This window comes from Marmota monax, unplaced genomic scaffold (genome assembly GCF_021218885.2).
Source record: "Marmota monax isolate L192 unplaced genomic scaffold, Marmota_monax_Labrador192_F-V1.1 WCK01_AAM20220418_F8-fsc00006, whole genome shotgun sequence".
NCBI lineage: Eukaryota > Metazoa > Chordata > Mammalia > Rodentia > Sciuridae > Marmota > Marmota monax.
Genome location: NW_026693712.1, coordinates 18,261,200 through 18,277,070, shown reverse-complemented (window position 1 = coordinate 18,277,070; position 15,871 = coordinate 18,261,200). Strand labels below are relative to the sequence as shown.

The following is a 15,871-nucleotide window of genomic DNA, read 5'->3' as shown; positions in this document are numbered from 1 at the left end:
TGTACAATAAGGGGTATAGGGTAAAATAAAGAACATTCTGAGGCAGCATTTTACAGCACAAGCTTTATAAGGAACAGGGGAACACATTTTTCCATATTGTATTCAGTCCAACAGAGCTCAGATTCTGGGTCTCTTGCACATACACTTCTGTGGAGACTTCAAGCTTTGCCACTTAGCACATTCTCCAGGGTTCTGGTTACCTGATCAACATTGAAGTTGTTCAAAGAGACATTCTTCTCTTGCCCAAATGCTGAGGGGAAGAGAAAAAGAGGTGGAGAGGTAATTAGCATGTACTGTGCAGAGTGGGACTACCAAATTGTATGTATAGAATTAATCCAGTGAACTTCTGGCATAATATATGGCACAATGCATTTAAGTTACTTATGTTTGCCTCTCCTTTTAGTCCATTGCTTTAGCAAGATATAATTAACAGCTGTGATTAAAATGCCACTGTTTGGTAATATAAATATTTACTGCATGCTTATTGGGTGTCAGACAACATGGTAAGAAATTTTTGGACTGTAATAAATTGGAATAAGGTAGTATGACTAAAAGGGACTGAGGCAATGTTACATAACTGGTCAGGGAATGCACTTTTGAGGGGGGTAATATATATTCAGACTTGCAATAACAACAACCTGGATAGTAACAAAAAAGCCATGGAAGTCCAGGAGAGGTGCATTCTAGAAAAAGGGTGTGTGTTGGGGGGAATACAAAGGCTCAGCCCTGTTATACATTAGCTGGATAACTTTAGGTATATTCTATAAAGTTTTGATTCAGTCTTCTAATTTCTACAATGAGAAAAGAATCAACACCCTCAAATGATTAATGAAGATTAAATGAGTTAAGCAGGTAAGCACTCAGGACAGCCTTTAAAACTAAGTGCTCCACGTTACTGAGATTTTACACCCTATCGAACTGGCCACAAGTAATTGGGAAGAACCTACGCTGAGGCGAACTAACTAGCAATTCTGTTTTTTTTTGTGGGGGTACCAGGGATTGAACTTGGGGGTACTCGACCACTGAGTCACATCCCCAGCCCTACTTTGTATTTTATTTAGAGACAGGGTCTCACTGAGTTGCTTAGCTCTTCGCCATTGTTGAGGCTAGCCTCCAGAGCCGCTGGGATTACAGGCGCGTCTTCAAATCAAGCCCATTCTATAAAACTCCCGGTCCCTAGGCGGGGGCCGGCTACCCCTATAGACATGCTGCCCGAGATACAAAGCGTTATATAACCCCACAAATGTTAATTTCTTCAATGGCAACAGCAGCCTCAAGTTGGAATTCTACCCTCTCCACATGTTTTTGTGTGACCTTGGACAGCCCCTCTTCTCGAACCTGTTCCTCCACACGGGTCCCATATTCCCAGCGACCGTACTCACCGTAGCGGGCCCAGAGCTTGGGCTGCACATCAGAGCATTCCCGGATTAGAATGGGCAGATCGGGGTTCGCCTTCTTCAGTTCCACGTAGCGTTTCTCGATGAAGTCCCTACGGGGCCGAAGAGAGCGCCGCGCGTGCTGTGGGCACGGGCTTCCCCAAACACCCGGGAGGTCGAGGTCGTGACCCCGGCGTCCCGGAGCCCTCCCGCCTCGCCACGCTGCGCCTCACCTGACGCCTTGGCTGCCGGGCGAGCGCTGGCATAAGTGGATGCGAATCTCACGCAGGCCCAACTTTGCCCCCGCTGCTCGACCGGCTGCGGCCGCTGCCATCTTAACTAGTACTCAAGCTCCCAGTCTCAGGCCTTCCAGCCAAGTTCTCCAGTCGGACCAATAGCGGACACACAGCCTACGCCATTGATTGGATGACGCGAGGAGGCGGGGTAAGCTTTAGCCAATGCCAAAAAAGCCTTGTAGACTGCACTCTGCGCGCGGGCGGCGAGAGGTGCGAGAGGGAGGAAACGGAAGAGCTGGGAACGCAAAGCACTGTGGTCGACTTCCGGGGTGTACTGTGGGAAGAGGCCTGTGGCTCCTGTTTTGTTGTCCGTTTGGTTCTTGGGAACTCGGCACTTGCTGGCGTTGAAAGACCGCGGACGAAATGCCAGAGCGAGATAGTAAGGATGTGGCCATCTGCTCTTTCTTTCCCGCGCCACTAGGTGCACTTGGCGCGTCATTTTGGCTATTAAGCTTAAGTCGGGAGACGCCGGTGGGCCCCAAGAGAGGCCAGGCAGCTTCAGACTTCCAGACCTCTGCCTTAGCAGCGACCGGTGTCTGTTATCAGTGAATCCACCCCGCCCTCGCCCCCGTCACCTCCTTACTTAACTCGACTAGTGGGTTGCAGAGATTCTGCTTTCTCTTAGGGTTTTTTTTTTTTTTTTTAAGTTGTGTGTCTCGCTGTATCGTTTAGGTTACTCTTAAAACTCTTGATCCTCCTGCTTTAGTCTCCAAGTAGCACGGAGAACAGGAGTGCCCCAGATCTTTCATGAATTTTAGATGTGCTCTTTGGGAAAGTCTAATCCTCCAGAGCAGGTTTAGGAGCCTTCCTTTGCTCTCATAGCTCCTTGTATTTTCCTATTTCAGCACTTATTACATTGTATTATCACTGTCATTCTTGCTTTCTGTATTGTTCACTGCTCTAATTTCCAGTTTTTGCACAGGACCTGATGTACAAGAGACTGATTAATGTCAATTATTTTTGTTAGGTGAGCCGTTCTCCAACCCTTTGGCCCCAGATGGCCATGATGTGGATGATCCTCACTCCTTCCACCAGTGAGTATTTTGCCCTAGGAACATGGAAACAGTTATCAGTGACTAAGAGTGGTGATGGTGATGGTGAAAGAATTGTAAATATCTTGTCAGCAAGGATGGTCAAAAAAATTGCATAACTTGGCCCATTATCTCTGTGAACCTTGACTGTATCAGGCCCACTGAATAAGAGTATTAGAGTTAAATTTTGTCAGGAAAGTTTCTAGTTTTTGAAATATGTTGTTTTATTATACATTATATAGGAATTAATTCTCCTGTACAGAATTAGAAGATTGGAAATAAGGGTAAAGTTGTCTTTAATAATCTCACAAATTTCAGCCCATTTCTTAGAGATAACAACTGTTCACTTTTTTATGTGTATCTTTTCCTCCTATTCTTTTTAAATATACTTGTACATACATTTAAATACCTGAGGAAAATTTATCATTGTTTTGCTAGTTAAAATATTTAAATGGTAGTGTACTGCAGCTATCATTTTGCTATTTTTTATTAAAACATCACTTAATATCTTGGAGATTATTTTCACAACGGTGATAAGGATTTCCTCCTTGACTAAACTTTAGTCAAGTTCCAAGAGTCCTATTTAAAAAAAATTTTTTTTTAAGATGTTGTTGGACCTTTTATTTATTTATTTACATGTGGTGCTGAGAATCGAACCCAGTGCCTTGCACATGCTAAGCAAGAACTCTACCACTGAACCATAACCCCAGCCTCTCCAAGAGTTCTAATGTGACTAAACCTTTTCCTTGGCTTGATTTTAGCAAAGAATTAAGTCCTTCCCTCCACCATACCATACGAACAATTTTCCCAGCTTGTTCTTGAGCTTGTTATTGTCCTATCTCAGCTTAGACTCTGGAGTCTCATCATATTACTGTCATCATGATTATTATTTATGTGATATTAAACTTTTTGGACCTGTTACTCTCCTTTTCTGCTCTTCTAAGGTGGACCAGCAAGGTTTATTAGTAATTTTCTATAAATCCCTACTCTTGTATTAGAGTTGAAGAATGCAGTCAGTAGGAGAAGGAAAGGCCTAATCAGAAGAGGACTCAAAGGAGTCTATCTTTAGTTTGGTTAAGAGAGAATTCTTGTCAGTATGCCCGTTAAATGATCGCTTATACTGTCATTGCTGTATGTCCCACATTTGAGAAACACTATCACAATTTATTTAGTTACTCTCCAGTTGATGGACATTTAGGTTGTTTCCAACCTCGTGATATTTTCAATTGAACCTCTTTTCTTTTTTTTTGGTACTGGGGATTGAACTCAGGGGCACCTGACCACTGAGTTACACATTCCCAGCCCTATTTTGTATTTTATTTAGAGACAGAGTCTCACTGAGTTGCTTAGCACCTTGCTTTTGCTGAGGCTGGCTTTGAACTCGTGCTCGTGATCCTTCTCTCTCAGCCTCCTGTGCTGCTGGGATTACAGGCGTGCACCATCACGCCTGGTAATTGAACTACTTTTTATAGGCTTTCTTATGTACATATGACTCATTGGCTGGGCTAAATATAGAAAAATGAGAGTTGCTGATTCATATGATCCTTATATTTAAATTTTAATAAATACTACCAAATTACCTTCCAAATTGATTATACTGATTCATGTTCCTGTCATTCATGTTCTCAAATTCTCAAATTCCCACTTCCCAAGTTCTCACTCATACTTGATTTATCAAATTTTTTAGAAGTCAACCCTAATGTGTTGAAAGTGGCATGTCTTTGTTTTAGTTCATATTTCCCTGTTTTTTAGTAAAGCTAATTTTTTTTTCATGTTCCTTTTACATTTATTATTGGGTGCTATTTTTAAAAAATTTGCCTGTTCTTTTAGATCAAAACTCACCAATGAAGACTTCAGGAAACTTCTTATGACCCCAAGGGCTGCACCTACTTCTGCACCACCTTCTAAATCTCGTCACCATGAGTAAGTCTTCAAGTGATCCAGTTTTTCTTCCATTTCCTTCCTATCCCTTTCTATTGATCCAGAATATCCTGGGAGCTGGAAAGCTAATCCTTTTTTAAAGCCTGAGGTTCTGATTTTCTCCTTGAGAAGATTGAAGCTCCAATGATGATGGGGATGTTCAGGGTATATTCCATGGACAACTTACATTAATGAGTCATTATAGTTGCAAATATATGTTTCTGGGTCTGTTCCAGCCCACAGATTCAGACTTTTTGGGGGGTATACTTGAGACTATATAATTTTCATAGTACTCCAGATCTTCTTGATGCTTTTTAAAATTTGAGAACTGTTTACGTATAAGTATTAATGTGGATTTCTGCCCAATTTAGTCTGTTGCTTTGGCCAGAATTCTAGACCAGCTTTTCTTCAGTTCTTAAGGACACTTCTTGGGATTTCTGTGGCAATATTTTACTTTCAGTGAATTTCTTGTTTTCTTTCTAGAATGCCAAGGGAATACAATGAGGATGAAGACCCTGCTGCACGAAGGAGAAAAAAGAAAAGGTGAAGTGGGTGTGAAGGGGTGGTGGGTTTTAAGGTGGATGGTGTTTGGGGAAAGAGTAGAGACTGAGATTTTCCTTCATTTTTAGGTTCTCTACTTTATAAATGTAGAGGAGTGATAACATTAAGAGTGATGCTGTAGGGGGAGCTGGGGTTGTAGCTCAGTGGTAGAGCGCTCACCTAGCACGGACAAGGCCCTGGGTACGATCCTCAGCACCACATAAAATAAGTAAATAAAATAAAGGCATTGTATCCATCTACACCTAACAAATACTAAAAAAAAAAAAAAAAAAAAGTGATATTATAGGGCTTTGGAGTCAGCCTACCTATATTTTAATCTTGTCTTTATCTGTTTCTAGCCAGATAGCCTTGGGTACTTTGTTTAACCTCTAATCTACTCATTAAGTCTTGGCTGCCCTCATTATGGATTTTTTTTTTTTTTGGTGGCAGCGGGGTTTGAGCCCAGGGGTGCTCTACCACTAAGCTACATAACCCTTTTTACTTTTTATTCTAAGACAGTGTCTCACTAATTTTCCCAGCTTGACCTTGAGCTTGTTATTGTCCTATCTCAGCTTAGACTCTGGAGTCTCATCATATTACTATCATTATGATTATTATTTATGTGATATTAAACTTTTTGGACCTGTTACTCTCCTTTTCTGCTCTTCTAAGGTGGACCAACAAGGAATAAAGTATTTTTAGCTAAAATTTAAAAAGTGATATAGTTTCAGGGGATTTTTTTTTTTTTTTTAATTGCAATATGGAAGAGTCTCTCATACCCTTAGAGGTTCATTGAAAAGATTTTTAGTGATGGTTGGAGTGTCCCAAGTGGGCATTGGAACAGTATGTCTGTGGACTGGAAGAGGCTCTGATTCTTACTTTGAAGACTTATCAAGAACTGGCTGGCAGTTCTATCAGTTTTTATCATAGAGAGCTGGAGGAAGATGTAGAGAAACAGGCAGAAGTGGTTCTGATGACCCTGAGATAGTAACTTACATGTCTGATTTCTCTGGTTACAGTTATTATGCCAAGTTACGCCAACAGGAAATTGAGAGAGAAAGAGAACTAGCAGAGAAGTATCGGGACCGGGCCAAGGAACGCAGAGATGGTGTGAACAAGGATTATGAGGAAACAGAGCTAATTAGCACCACAGCTAACTATAGAGCTGTGGGCCCTACTGCTGAGGCGTGAGTACCAAGAGGACCAAGGGGCATGCTTCCTTCAGCATCTCTGTCATATAAGCACACTATGCCATTTTAAGAAGCACTTGATAGCCACAAGGGACTCTTCCGGTGGGGTCTTTTTCATTATGCAGGGACAAATCAGCTGCAGAGAAGAGAAGACAGTTGATCCAGGAATCCAAATTCTTGGGTGGTGACATGGAACATACCCATTTGGTGAAAGGCTTGGATTTTGCTCTGCTTCAAAAGGTGAGTCATGGTGAGCAGGTGCGCCGTAATACTAAAGTGTTGAATTCTTTTGTGTGGACCTTGCTGAGATGAGGATGGAGATACATGGTAGTCCCAACCATCTAGTTGGGAAGGGCAAAATATGGCCCCTCTGTAGGACTAATTGTTACTCACCCATCAGGTATCAGCCTACAATTTTTTCCTTAGGGAAGCCTTCCTTGATCGTCTAGATATGGTTAAGCCCTCCTACTCCTCACCTTCCTTGCGCTGCACTGTTGTATTACCCATCTACTTCACATAACAGTTATTACACTTTGTTGAAATTGTTTAATTTGTCTATTCATCTTGCTGTAACCTCCATTACACTAAGTACAGTGTCTGTCTGATTTAATATTGTGTTTCTGTTTCTGACCACAGTGTGGTATAGTGGATATTCAGTAAATGTATGTAAAGTGAATAGTGTCTAAATCTTGATTTCCTGTTAGGTACGAGCTGAGATTGCCAGCAAAGAGAAAGAAGAAGAGGAACTGATGGAAAAGCCCCAGAAGGAAACCAAGTAAGGGAAAGCTTAAGAGTTTAGAATGCTGGGCCCTAAAATAGAAGTACATTTACCTGGCTGGAGTTGTGGCTCAGTGGTAGAGTGCTTGCCTAGCATGAGAGAGGCCCTGGGTTCGATCCTTAGCACTGCATATAAATAAGTAAAAGATCCATTGACAACTAAAAAAATATTTAAAAAAAAATAAGTACATTTACCTAAAGAAAAAAATTATTTTTTGTCTTTTCAGGAAAGATGAGGATCCTGAAAACAAAATTGAATTTAAAACACGTTTGGGTGAGTACAGGATTTCTATATTAATGATAGGGCAGTTCAGGTGAATTGTAGGGAATTTGATGCTCTCAGCAGGGTATGCTTCCTTTTCCCTCAATCTCATTTTGCCTACAAATTAACTAGTTCCCATGAAATATTCCAATAGAACTCAGACATGGACCTAGTTATTTCATGTGGTTGTGGCTCAGTGCTATAGTATTTGCCTAGCATGCATATGCATGAAGTCATGTGTTCCATCCCTAGCACTACCCCCCACCCCCCAAAAAAAGGAAGATAGCATGGTTTGTGATTAGAAACTCAGGATATAGAGTCAGCGAGTTCTGGCTTTGAATCCTCCTGATGAAATCACATTAAGTATGTGATTTTAGGCAACCGATTTTGCTTTCACATGTGAAAAGTTAGTTTAATGTTTACTTCATGGGATTGTCGTATGGATGAAGAAAAATGAAATGTACAGCAAGTATACTTATAATATTGAGTAGCTTTATTTTACCATCATTGTAAGTATTGCCTTAAACCTCATCCTTCTTTCTTGCAGGATCTAACACAATGTGGGCACATAGTGCCCTTGAGAAGGCATTGTAGAAGAGTGAATGGGAACCCAGGCTTTGAAGTTAGGCTGCCTGGGTCCCATTCTTTGCTCTGTTACTTGGTAACTGTATGACTTTAGGTGAATCAGTTAATTCTCAGTCTTGTTAGGGAATAATAATGCCCATCTCCCAGAGCTTTTGTGAAAGATTGAAGGAAGCAAAGTATGCATAACACTTGGCATGGCTCCTGGTACAGAGCAAGTACTTAATAAATGACTGCTGATATAATAGAAGGTTTTTATTGGCTACTTGCTACTATTCCCCTTTGTGCAGGCCGCAATGTTTACCGTATGCTTTTCAAGAGCAAAGCATATGAACGGAATGAGCTGTTTCTACCAGGTCGTATGGCCTATGTGGTAGACCTGGATGATGAGTATGCTGACACGGATATCCCCACTACTCTTATCCGCAGCAAGGCTGATTGCCCCACCATGGAGGTGAGTGAGTTCTAAGAGTCTATCATAATCATTAAATCTCAGAATCGGCCTCACCTGTGCTCTGTCCTTTGTTTATCCTATCACCAACTCCTGTTTATTTTTTACCTCATAAATTTCAGTTGAATCCATTACTTTTGTTCATCTCCACCAGTAATATTTCAGTCCAAACCACACTCTTCTTTCCACAAGGAAACCCTGAACTCTTTAGACATCCTTAGTCTCTCCATCCCAGCTTTCACTATGATATTTACACATGTCCATAGTGATTTTAAAATGCAGATTTTATCTCACTACAGTTTAGAAGCTTTCGGTGGTTCCTTCTCAGGGTAAAGAGCAGAATCTCTACCATGGGCTTATGAGCCTTTGCAACATTTGGCCTTCATAGTCTCTTCACCATGCCTCTCTATTATTCTCCTGTCATTTTGACTTTCTTGAATATTCTAGATCCAGGGCCTTTGTGCAGGTTGTTTCTTCTGTTTGGACTGTTTGCAACATCTGTTTTTCTTATCTTTACCTGGTTAACTGTAACTCATCCTTTAATTTTCCAAGTCAGTAGTGAATAAATAAAAGAGCTTCCTGTTCAGTGGAATAATATTCTTGCTGCTTGGGGTTTACAGGCCCAGACTACACTGACCACAAATGACATTGTCATCAGCAAGCTTACCCAGATTCTTTCGTACCTGAGGCAGGGTACCCGCAACAAGAAGCTCAAGAAGAAGGATAAAGGTACCTGGAGGATTAGGGAGAGAAACCTTAGCTCTGGAGGGCTGGCTATTCAGTGATGGAACCAAGGTCTCCTGGAGCTTTGTGTCTCCAGGACATTGGGAGGTTTTCAGGGAGCAGATAAAAATGGGAGCAATGGAGCACTGGCAAAGATGAGTATATCCAGATTCTTCCTACTTGACCTACTAAGAAAGCAGTGGTCAGGTTTGAAGCATGAGAAGGAAGAGTGGAAGCATTCATCCTAATTTTTTTTTTTTTTTTTTTGGTACTGGGAATTGAACTTGCGAGCATATTGCCACTAAGCTATAATCCCTCTCCTTTTTATTTTTTAAGACAGGATCTTACTAGGTTCCCCAGCCTGGCCTTAAACTTGGAATACTCCTACCTCACCTTTCTGAGTAGCTGGGAGTATAGGCATGCACTATCACACCTGTCCCTGTCCTATATTCTAAACAGAAGATGCTTGAAAGGGCATTTAGAACTGAAAAGGATGGTGAAGCTGAGTGGGTATTAACTAAGGATTGTTTTCTTGACTCCTGGTTACATTGCAGGGAAGCTGGAAGAGAAGAAACCTCCTGAAGCTGACATGAAGTATGTATCTTAAACCTAGCACCTAATCTGAGGGGAGGGCCTCTGTTTCTTGCCTTTGGCATTTTGGGAAGTTGTTTGTGGTGGTATGAGAAACTGGAGCAATGGCTAGGTTAAGTAGAAATGTATGTGACTTTCACAGCTAGTGATCTCTGTTTTCCCAAGCATTTTTGAAGACATTGGGGACTATGTCCCCTCCACGACCAAGACACCCCGGGACAAGGAACGGGAGAGATACCGGGAACGGGAGCGTGATCGCGAGAGAGACAGAGATCGGGATCGAGAGAGGGAACGAGAACGAGATAGGGAGCGGGAGCGAGAGCGGGACCGGGAGAGAGAGGAGGAAAAGAAGCGGCACAGCTACTTTGAAAAACCAAAAGTAGATGATGAGGTGAGATGTGGACCTTTGTACCAAGTGGTGGAGCTGCTCCTCTCTGCCCATTCAGCCAGGTGTGGGACCCTGCTGTTATAGGCACCTTGTGGCTCCACAGCAGCACCTGGATCAACTAATGGGTGGGTCACCGAATCTGGAAATACAGGCAAGGTGGGGCAGGGAATCAATTTGGACTTGGGGGCTGGATAGGTGGGAATCTATTAAAGTGATACTCACCTCAATTTTCATTTCCTTTCCAGCCAATGGATGTTGACAAAGGTGGGTCATATTCATAGCATCTCTTATTTCATCTAGCAGCTTTGCTTTCCCCTGGACTGAGAATCTGAAGTAATGCTCAAGAGCTGGTGGCATTAGGAAACTTCCTTGTTCTGGACTCATTTTAAGAATCATGTCTTATTTCATGGAATAGACAGGATGAGTCTGGAATTCTCCCATCTTCCTGGGCAATGGTAGGACATATTTGCTTTTAGATATAATTCCTCCAGCTCTGAGGTTCTAAAGAGGTGAGATAGAAGTTGAGTGTGCAGTGTTCTGGGTTCCCAACTGCCATTTTAACCACAGAAATTTGTTATGAGTTGGAGTTTGGTTAAAATTTTGTTACATAAAATTATGTGCTTTTAAAAAAAAGTTTTAATGAAGGCATAAGTTGGAAATATGTTGATGTATTATGGGGAGGTGTTTTGTTTTTTGTGGGACTGGGGATTGAATCCAGGGGTTCACCTCTGAGCTACATCTACATCCTTTTTTTATATTGAGACAGGGTCTTGCTAAATTGCTAAGGCTGGGCTTGAACTTTTGGTCCCTTTGCCTCAGCCTGCCAAGTTGGGAGTACAGGTGTGCGCCCCTGCACCTGGCTTGTGAGGTGGAGGTTATAAACGTATTAATTCAAAGTCTAGGGTCTGGGGATGTGGCTCAAGCGGTAGTGCGCTCGCCTGGCATGTGTGCGGCCCGGGTTCGATCCTCAGCACCACGTACAAACAAAGATGTTGTGTCCACTGAAAACTAAAAAATAAATAATAATAAAAAAACCTCTCTCTCTCTCTCTCTTTCTCTTTAAAAAATAAAAAAAATATATAAAAAATAAAAATCATCTATTTTGAAAAAAAAAAAAGTCTAAACAGAGCTTTCTTTCCTTCAGGACCTGGTTCTGCCAAGGAGTTGATCAAGTCCATCAATGAAAAGTTTGCTGGGTCTGCTGGCTGGGAAGGCACAGAATCATATCCTTTATTTTAATGTTTCTGAGTTAAAGAGCTGTTTTATCTTCATTACAGCTCTGCCTGCCTCCCTGATCCCTCCTACCTCTACGTGCTTGCCTTATGGTCAATTTTGACAGGAATAAAATGATGCCTTGCCCCTTCCTTAGAGGATCCATCCAAACTCACAGTGTGCTTCTGAGAATTTTCATGTTGAGGTCTTCAGCCCTTGGTTCCTTTTGCCTGAAGCTTTTCTGCAAGAGGTGGTATTCTGTGTAGTATATTCTTTAACATAGCATATGCTGAAGAAACCAGAGGACAAAAAGCAACTGGGCGATTTCTTTGGCATGTCCAACAGTTATGCAGAGTGCTACCCAGCCACGTACGTAGGACCCTATTAAGAAAGGGAGACTGGGATGACTGGAGAACAAATTGTGGGGTGAAGTAAAAATTTGATATACTGAGATCCAAGGCTGCTTATTTATTACTTGGAAGAACTGTTAGGTTCTAGATGAAGTGTGGAGGGGTGGCCTTTTCTGATGCGTGGGTTTGTGAATCATGAAGCATGATTGTTGAGTCTACAGCATCTGTTTAACTGCTGCTTCTCTTTAGGATGGATGACATGGCTGTGGATAGTGATGAGGAGGTGGATTATAGCAAAATGGACCAGGTATGAAATTAGAAGGATGTTTGGGACCTGGGCTTTTATTCTTTAGCACATTTCCTTTTCCTTGGGGTTTGCCAAGATCAAATGAGATATGACCAAAAATCTATTCTTTTTTATTTACTACAGTTATGTATCAGGCTTTGGTCCCATCCTAGGCAGTAAGCAAGCATTAATACATAAGTGGAATGGCAGAAAGAATTGCAGTTTTTAGAAAATAACTGAATTTTATTATAGCCAGTATTAGAAGTCTTCATCCTTTTTTTTTTTTTTAAACTTTTTTAGTTGTAGATGGACACAATACCTTTGTTTTATTTTATTTTATTTTTTATGTGGTGCCGGGGATCGAACTCAGTGCCTCACGCATGCTAGGCAAGTGCTGTACAACTGAGCCACAACTCCAGTCCTTTCCTCTTTTTTGAGAGTTTACTGGGGATTGAATTCAGGGGAACTGGGCCACTGAGCCACACCCCCAGCCCTATTTTGTATTGTTATTTAGAGTGAGGATCTCATCAAGTCTCTTAGCACCTCGTCATTATTAAGGCTGACTTTGAACTTGTCATCCTCCTGCTGCAGTCTCCTGAGCTGCTGGGATTACAGGCATGCGCCACTGTGCCCAGCCTTCCTCTGTCTTAAAAAATAATAACTTAAGCCAGATATGGTGGTGCATGCCTATAATCCCTGTCGCTCAAGAGGCTAAGGCAGGAGGATCCCGAGTTCAAAGCCAGCCTCAGCAAAAGTGAGGTGCTAAGCGACTTGATGAGATTCTCACTCAAAATAAAAATACAAAATAGGGCTGGGGATGTGGCTCAGTGGTCGAGTTCCCCTGAGTTCAATTTCTGGAACCCCAAAACAAAACAAAATTTAAAAATAAAGCCACCCTTAATACCATTAATTGTGGAGACATCTCATTTCCTTGTTTTCAGTATACTTCAGTGATTAAGAGTATGGATTAATTGTTTCTTCTATAATTGTTTCGTCCTGTGATTGCCATTTATTAGTTTTGTGACCTTGCTAAGTTATTTTATTATTTGATACTGCCTTAGTTTCTTTATGAAGAAAACAAAAATATAATTCCCTCGTCACATCAATGAATTAAGATATATGTTTAGTGTTCAGAACAATACCTGATACAGAGTGAGTATATAGAAAGCCTTTATTTTTTATTAGGGTAGGATTTATGAATGGTGGCACCTGGGATTTCAGGAGAGCCTGACTTTTTTTTTTTAAAAGAGAGAATTTTTTAATATTTATTTTTTAGTTATTGGCGGATACAACATCTTTGTTTTTGAATGTGGTGCTGAGGATCGAACCCGGGTTGCACGCATGCCAGGCGAGCGCGCTACCGCTTGAGCCACATCCCCAGCCCAGCCTGACTTTAATCAAGGATTAAAATACTTTTTCTGTTTCTTTCTTCATCCACTTGTACTGTCCTATTACAGGGAAACAAAAAAGGCCCCTTAGGCCGCTGGGACTTTGATACCCAGGAAGAATACAGCGAGTATATGAACAACAAGGAGGCTTTGCCCAAGTGAGTTTATACTGAATATGGGTAGGGAGTAAGGAGAGGGGTATGGAAATTTTTGGGGAAAACCTTGTTACTGCTACAAAATCTTTAATATCATCTTCTCCCAATGGATCTTTTCAGGGCTGCATTCCAGTATGGTATCAAGATGTCTGAAGGAAGGAAAACCAGGCGCTTCAAGGAAACCAATGACAAGGCAGAGCTTGATCGACAGTGGAAGAAGATTAGTGCAGTAAGTGGGATTGTCCCTTAGTGGGAGTGTTTTAGCTGGGAGAAGATACTGGCTCAGTAGACCCAAGAACAAGCAGGGGGTTGGAGAGCCATGTAAATGAGAGATAGATTATTAGCCTTGAACCTCCAGTGAAATTAGAATGTCACTGTTCTTCTTGCAGATCATTGAGAAGAGAAAGAAGATGGAAGCTGATGGGTGAGCAGCATTTTTCCTTTGTGGGACCCGTGGGAATTGTTCAGTGTATTGATCTTACACTGACCTATTTTTCCTTCCATTGTAGGGTTGAAGTGAAAAGACCAAAATACTAATGTCCATTTCCTACTGGAGTATCTTCATATGGATGTTCTCCCTACTGCTTACTTTCTACAAGTCCTAGGAAGGTTGCAAGATGTCTTTGTGAATGTATATAAAATTTTATTGTATAACCATTTGGTTCCATTAAAACTGGTTAACCTGCTGTCTTCTCTGTGTTGAGCATCTTCATTCTAGGACCACTAGAACACCAAGAAGACTAGTTCTGTACTCGTTATATAAAAAATCACACCCAGAAAGTCATATCACTCCTTCCTGAGCTGAAGTTCTAGAATCCTAGATAGTAAAAATGTTTACTAGGCAGAGTGCCCTGTGGAAAAGAATGACTGTCACTGATGGGCAAGAAATAGAGGAATATATGTATGATTGCTTCAAATGTCAGACTCATTCAGTCCTGTCTGGGGGGTTAATCCCAGAGCAGAGATTCCTTGTGGATTATGTTCATCAGGATGGGTTCTTATGGGGTTAAGGCTATACAGGACTGGGCTTTTGCTAAAGGCATCATGAAAATGGAAAGAAAAACCTTATAAGCCTTAGGGGTAAAACTTATGGGAAGAAAAACCTTTCATAAGTTTATGTCCTGGGAGCTTTAGTAGTACTGAGTGAAAATCACTACCTCCTTGGTTGAAGAAATAAGTCTTAAGGGTAAAATTGATGTACCCAGGCCTGCAGGTATGGAAATCCCTTATCATAGTGCAGAAGGTGTTGGTGCCCTTCATCACCCTGAAGTTTGCCAATGTCTGGGGTGGGCCTACTGGCCTTCATTTCACTCCATCCATGCCCTGTACTCTTCTCCCTTTCTGCTCATTGCCAGCACTTTGGTGTGGTGTTTATCATTAGGAGTTACCCATTTCTTTCTGGTTGGATGCCAAACTGCCACTGCCTACCCTGAGCTCAAGGCATGTAGGTTCACCACGTCCCAGGAAAGCTCCAAAGTCACCTTAACCCTTACCTTTGATAATTTGATGGAAAAGGGCACTTTGTTGTCTTGCAGTGCTGGGGATTGAACCCAGGGCCTCTTGCATGCTAGGCAAGTGCTCTACCACTGAACTACACCCCCAGTCCTGGGAGAGGGCTTTTGAGGAGGCCAGCTTTGTCAATGGCACCTAAGAGGCTGATATTGGGCCCTGTCTCCAACAGATCTAGAATGGCTAATTTCAGAATAATGACAAGTGTGGGCTTTAGTCCCAATTAAGGAAAATGTCAAGAGACATGGCTTATTATTGATACCTAGAAGGGAAGTAAGAATAAGACCTGGGGGTTGACTGCCACTTTAAAATTCAGTTTCTGGGGACTGGGGATATAGCTCAATTGGTAGAGTGCTTGCCTCACATGCACAAGACCCTGGGTTCAATCTTCAGCACCACATACACAGTTTCTGCAATACCTTCAACCTTAAGGAAGTGATCAAGGCTCTCTGGTGGGTGACCAGGACACTTTCCAATCAGCAAATGGAACATAGCCTCTCTCAGAAGTTTGTAACCTCATTTATTTCACCTCTTTTTAAGGTGTTGGACATGAGCATATAAAAATGTCTTAGAAGGCTTAGTACCAAAGAGATGTGAGCAGTTTTTCTTAAACCTGGCACCTGCTCCTCCTCTGCCTTACCATGCAGAGTGCAGAGTGACCTTAAGTAATAGAGATATCCAGAGCATCAGTTGTGATGTCCTTGAGCACTGCCAGTCTAGCCGGCTGAGAGTCTGGAGCTAAACTGTAAGAAGGCTCAAGGCATTGTTCAGTTTCGACTCAAATACATTGGGCATGGATGGTGGCTTTAAAGTGTACGCGGGTTGTCTCCTTAAGACCCCTGTA

The 15,871-nt window shown here is 41.9% G+C and overlaps 2 protein-coding genes and 1 non-coding gene across 3 annotated transcripts; 1 reads left to right on the top strand and 2 right to left on the bottom strand.

Annotated features, from left to right (window-relative positions):
• Positions 1-48: 48 nt before the first annotated feature.
• Positions 49-1,767, bottom strand: Ndufa2 (NADH:ubiquinone oxidoreductase subunit A2). The gene is made up of 3 exons (XM_046460209.2): positions 1,610-1,767; positions 1,383-1,489; positions 49-250 (listed from the first exon to the last, which is right to left on the bottom strand). Exons 1-3 carry the CDS (start codon positions 1,708-1,710, stop codon positions 159-161), a joined length of 300 nt encoding a protein of 99 aa, XP_046316165.1. The 5' UTR covers positions 1,711-1,767; the 3' UTR covers positions 49-158.
• Positions 1,768-1,896: 129 nt separating this feature from the next.
• Positions 1,897-14,204, top strand: Ik (IK cytokine). Its single transcript, XM_046460205.2, has 20 exons — positions 1,897-2,051; positions 2,640-2,706; positions 4,534-4,626; positions 5,107-5,166; positions 6,183-6,350; positions 6,479-6,593; positions 7,058-7,128; positions 7,358-7,404; positions 8,265-8,428; positions 9,046-9,154; positions 9,703-9,742; positions 9,905-10,130; positions 10,373-10,391; positions 11,272-11,350; positions 11,628-11,708; positions 11,939-11,996; positions 13,433-13,521; positions 13,639-13,747; positions 13,908-13,942; positions 14,028-14,204. Exons 1-20 carry the CDS (start codon positions 2,036-2,038, stop codon positions 14,053-14,055), a joined length of 1,674 nt encoding a protein of 557 aa, XP_046316161.1. The 5' UTR covers positions 1,897-2,035; the 3' UTR covers positions 14,056-14,204.
• An 843-nt stretch (positions 14,205-15,047) lies between these two features.
• Trnaa-agc (transfer RNA alanine (anticodon AGC)) lies at positions 15,048-15,120 on the bottom strand. Its single transcript has one exon. It is a non-coding gene; the product is annotated as a tRNA-Ala (tRNA).
• Positions 15,121-15,871: the final 751 nt, after the last annotated feature.

What these genes read in the sequence shown, in the direction of transcription:
- Ndufa2 (XM_046460209.2), bottom strand. Translation starts at nt 1,710, where the DNA reads ATGGCAGCGGCCGCAGCCGGTCGAGCAGCGGGGGCAAAGTTGGGCCTG. An exon ending in CCCGGCAGCCAAGGCGTCAG is followed by an intron (nt 1,490 to 1,609) that starts GTGAGGCGCAGC and finishes TCGGCCCCGTAG; the next exon opens with GGACTTCATCGAGAAACGCT. An exon ending in CAAGCTCTGGGCCCGCTACG is followed by an intron (nt 251 to 1,382) that starts GTGAGTACGGTC and finishes TCTTCCCCTCAG; the next exon opens with CATTTGGGCAAGAGAAGAAT.
- Ik (XM_046460205.2), top strand. An exon ending in CCTCCTGAAGCTGACATGAA is followed by an intron (nt 9,743 to 9,904) that starts GTATGTATCTTA and finishes TGTTTTCCCAAG; the next exon opens with CATTTTTGAAGACATTGGGG. An exon ending in GCAGAGTGCTACCCAGCCAC is followed by an intron (nt 11,709 to 11,938) that starts GTACGTAGGACC and finishes GCTTCTCTTTAG; the next exon opens with GATGGATGACATGGCTGTGG.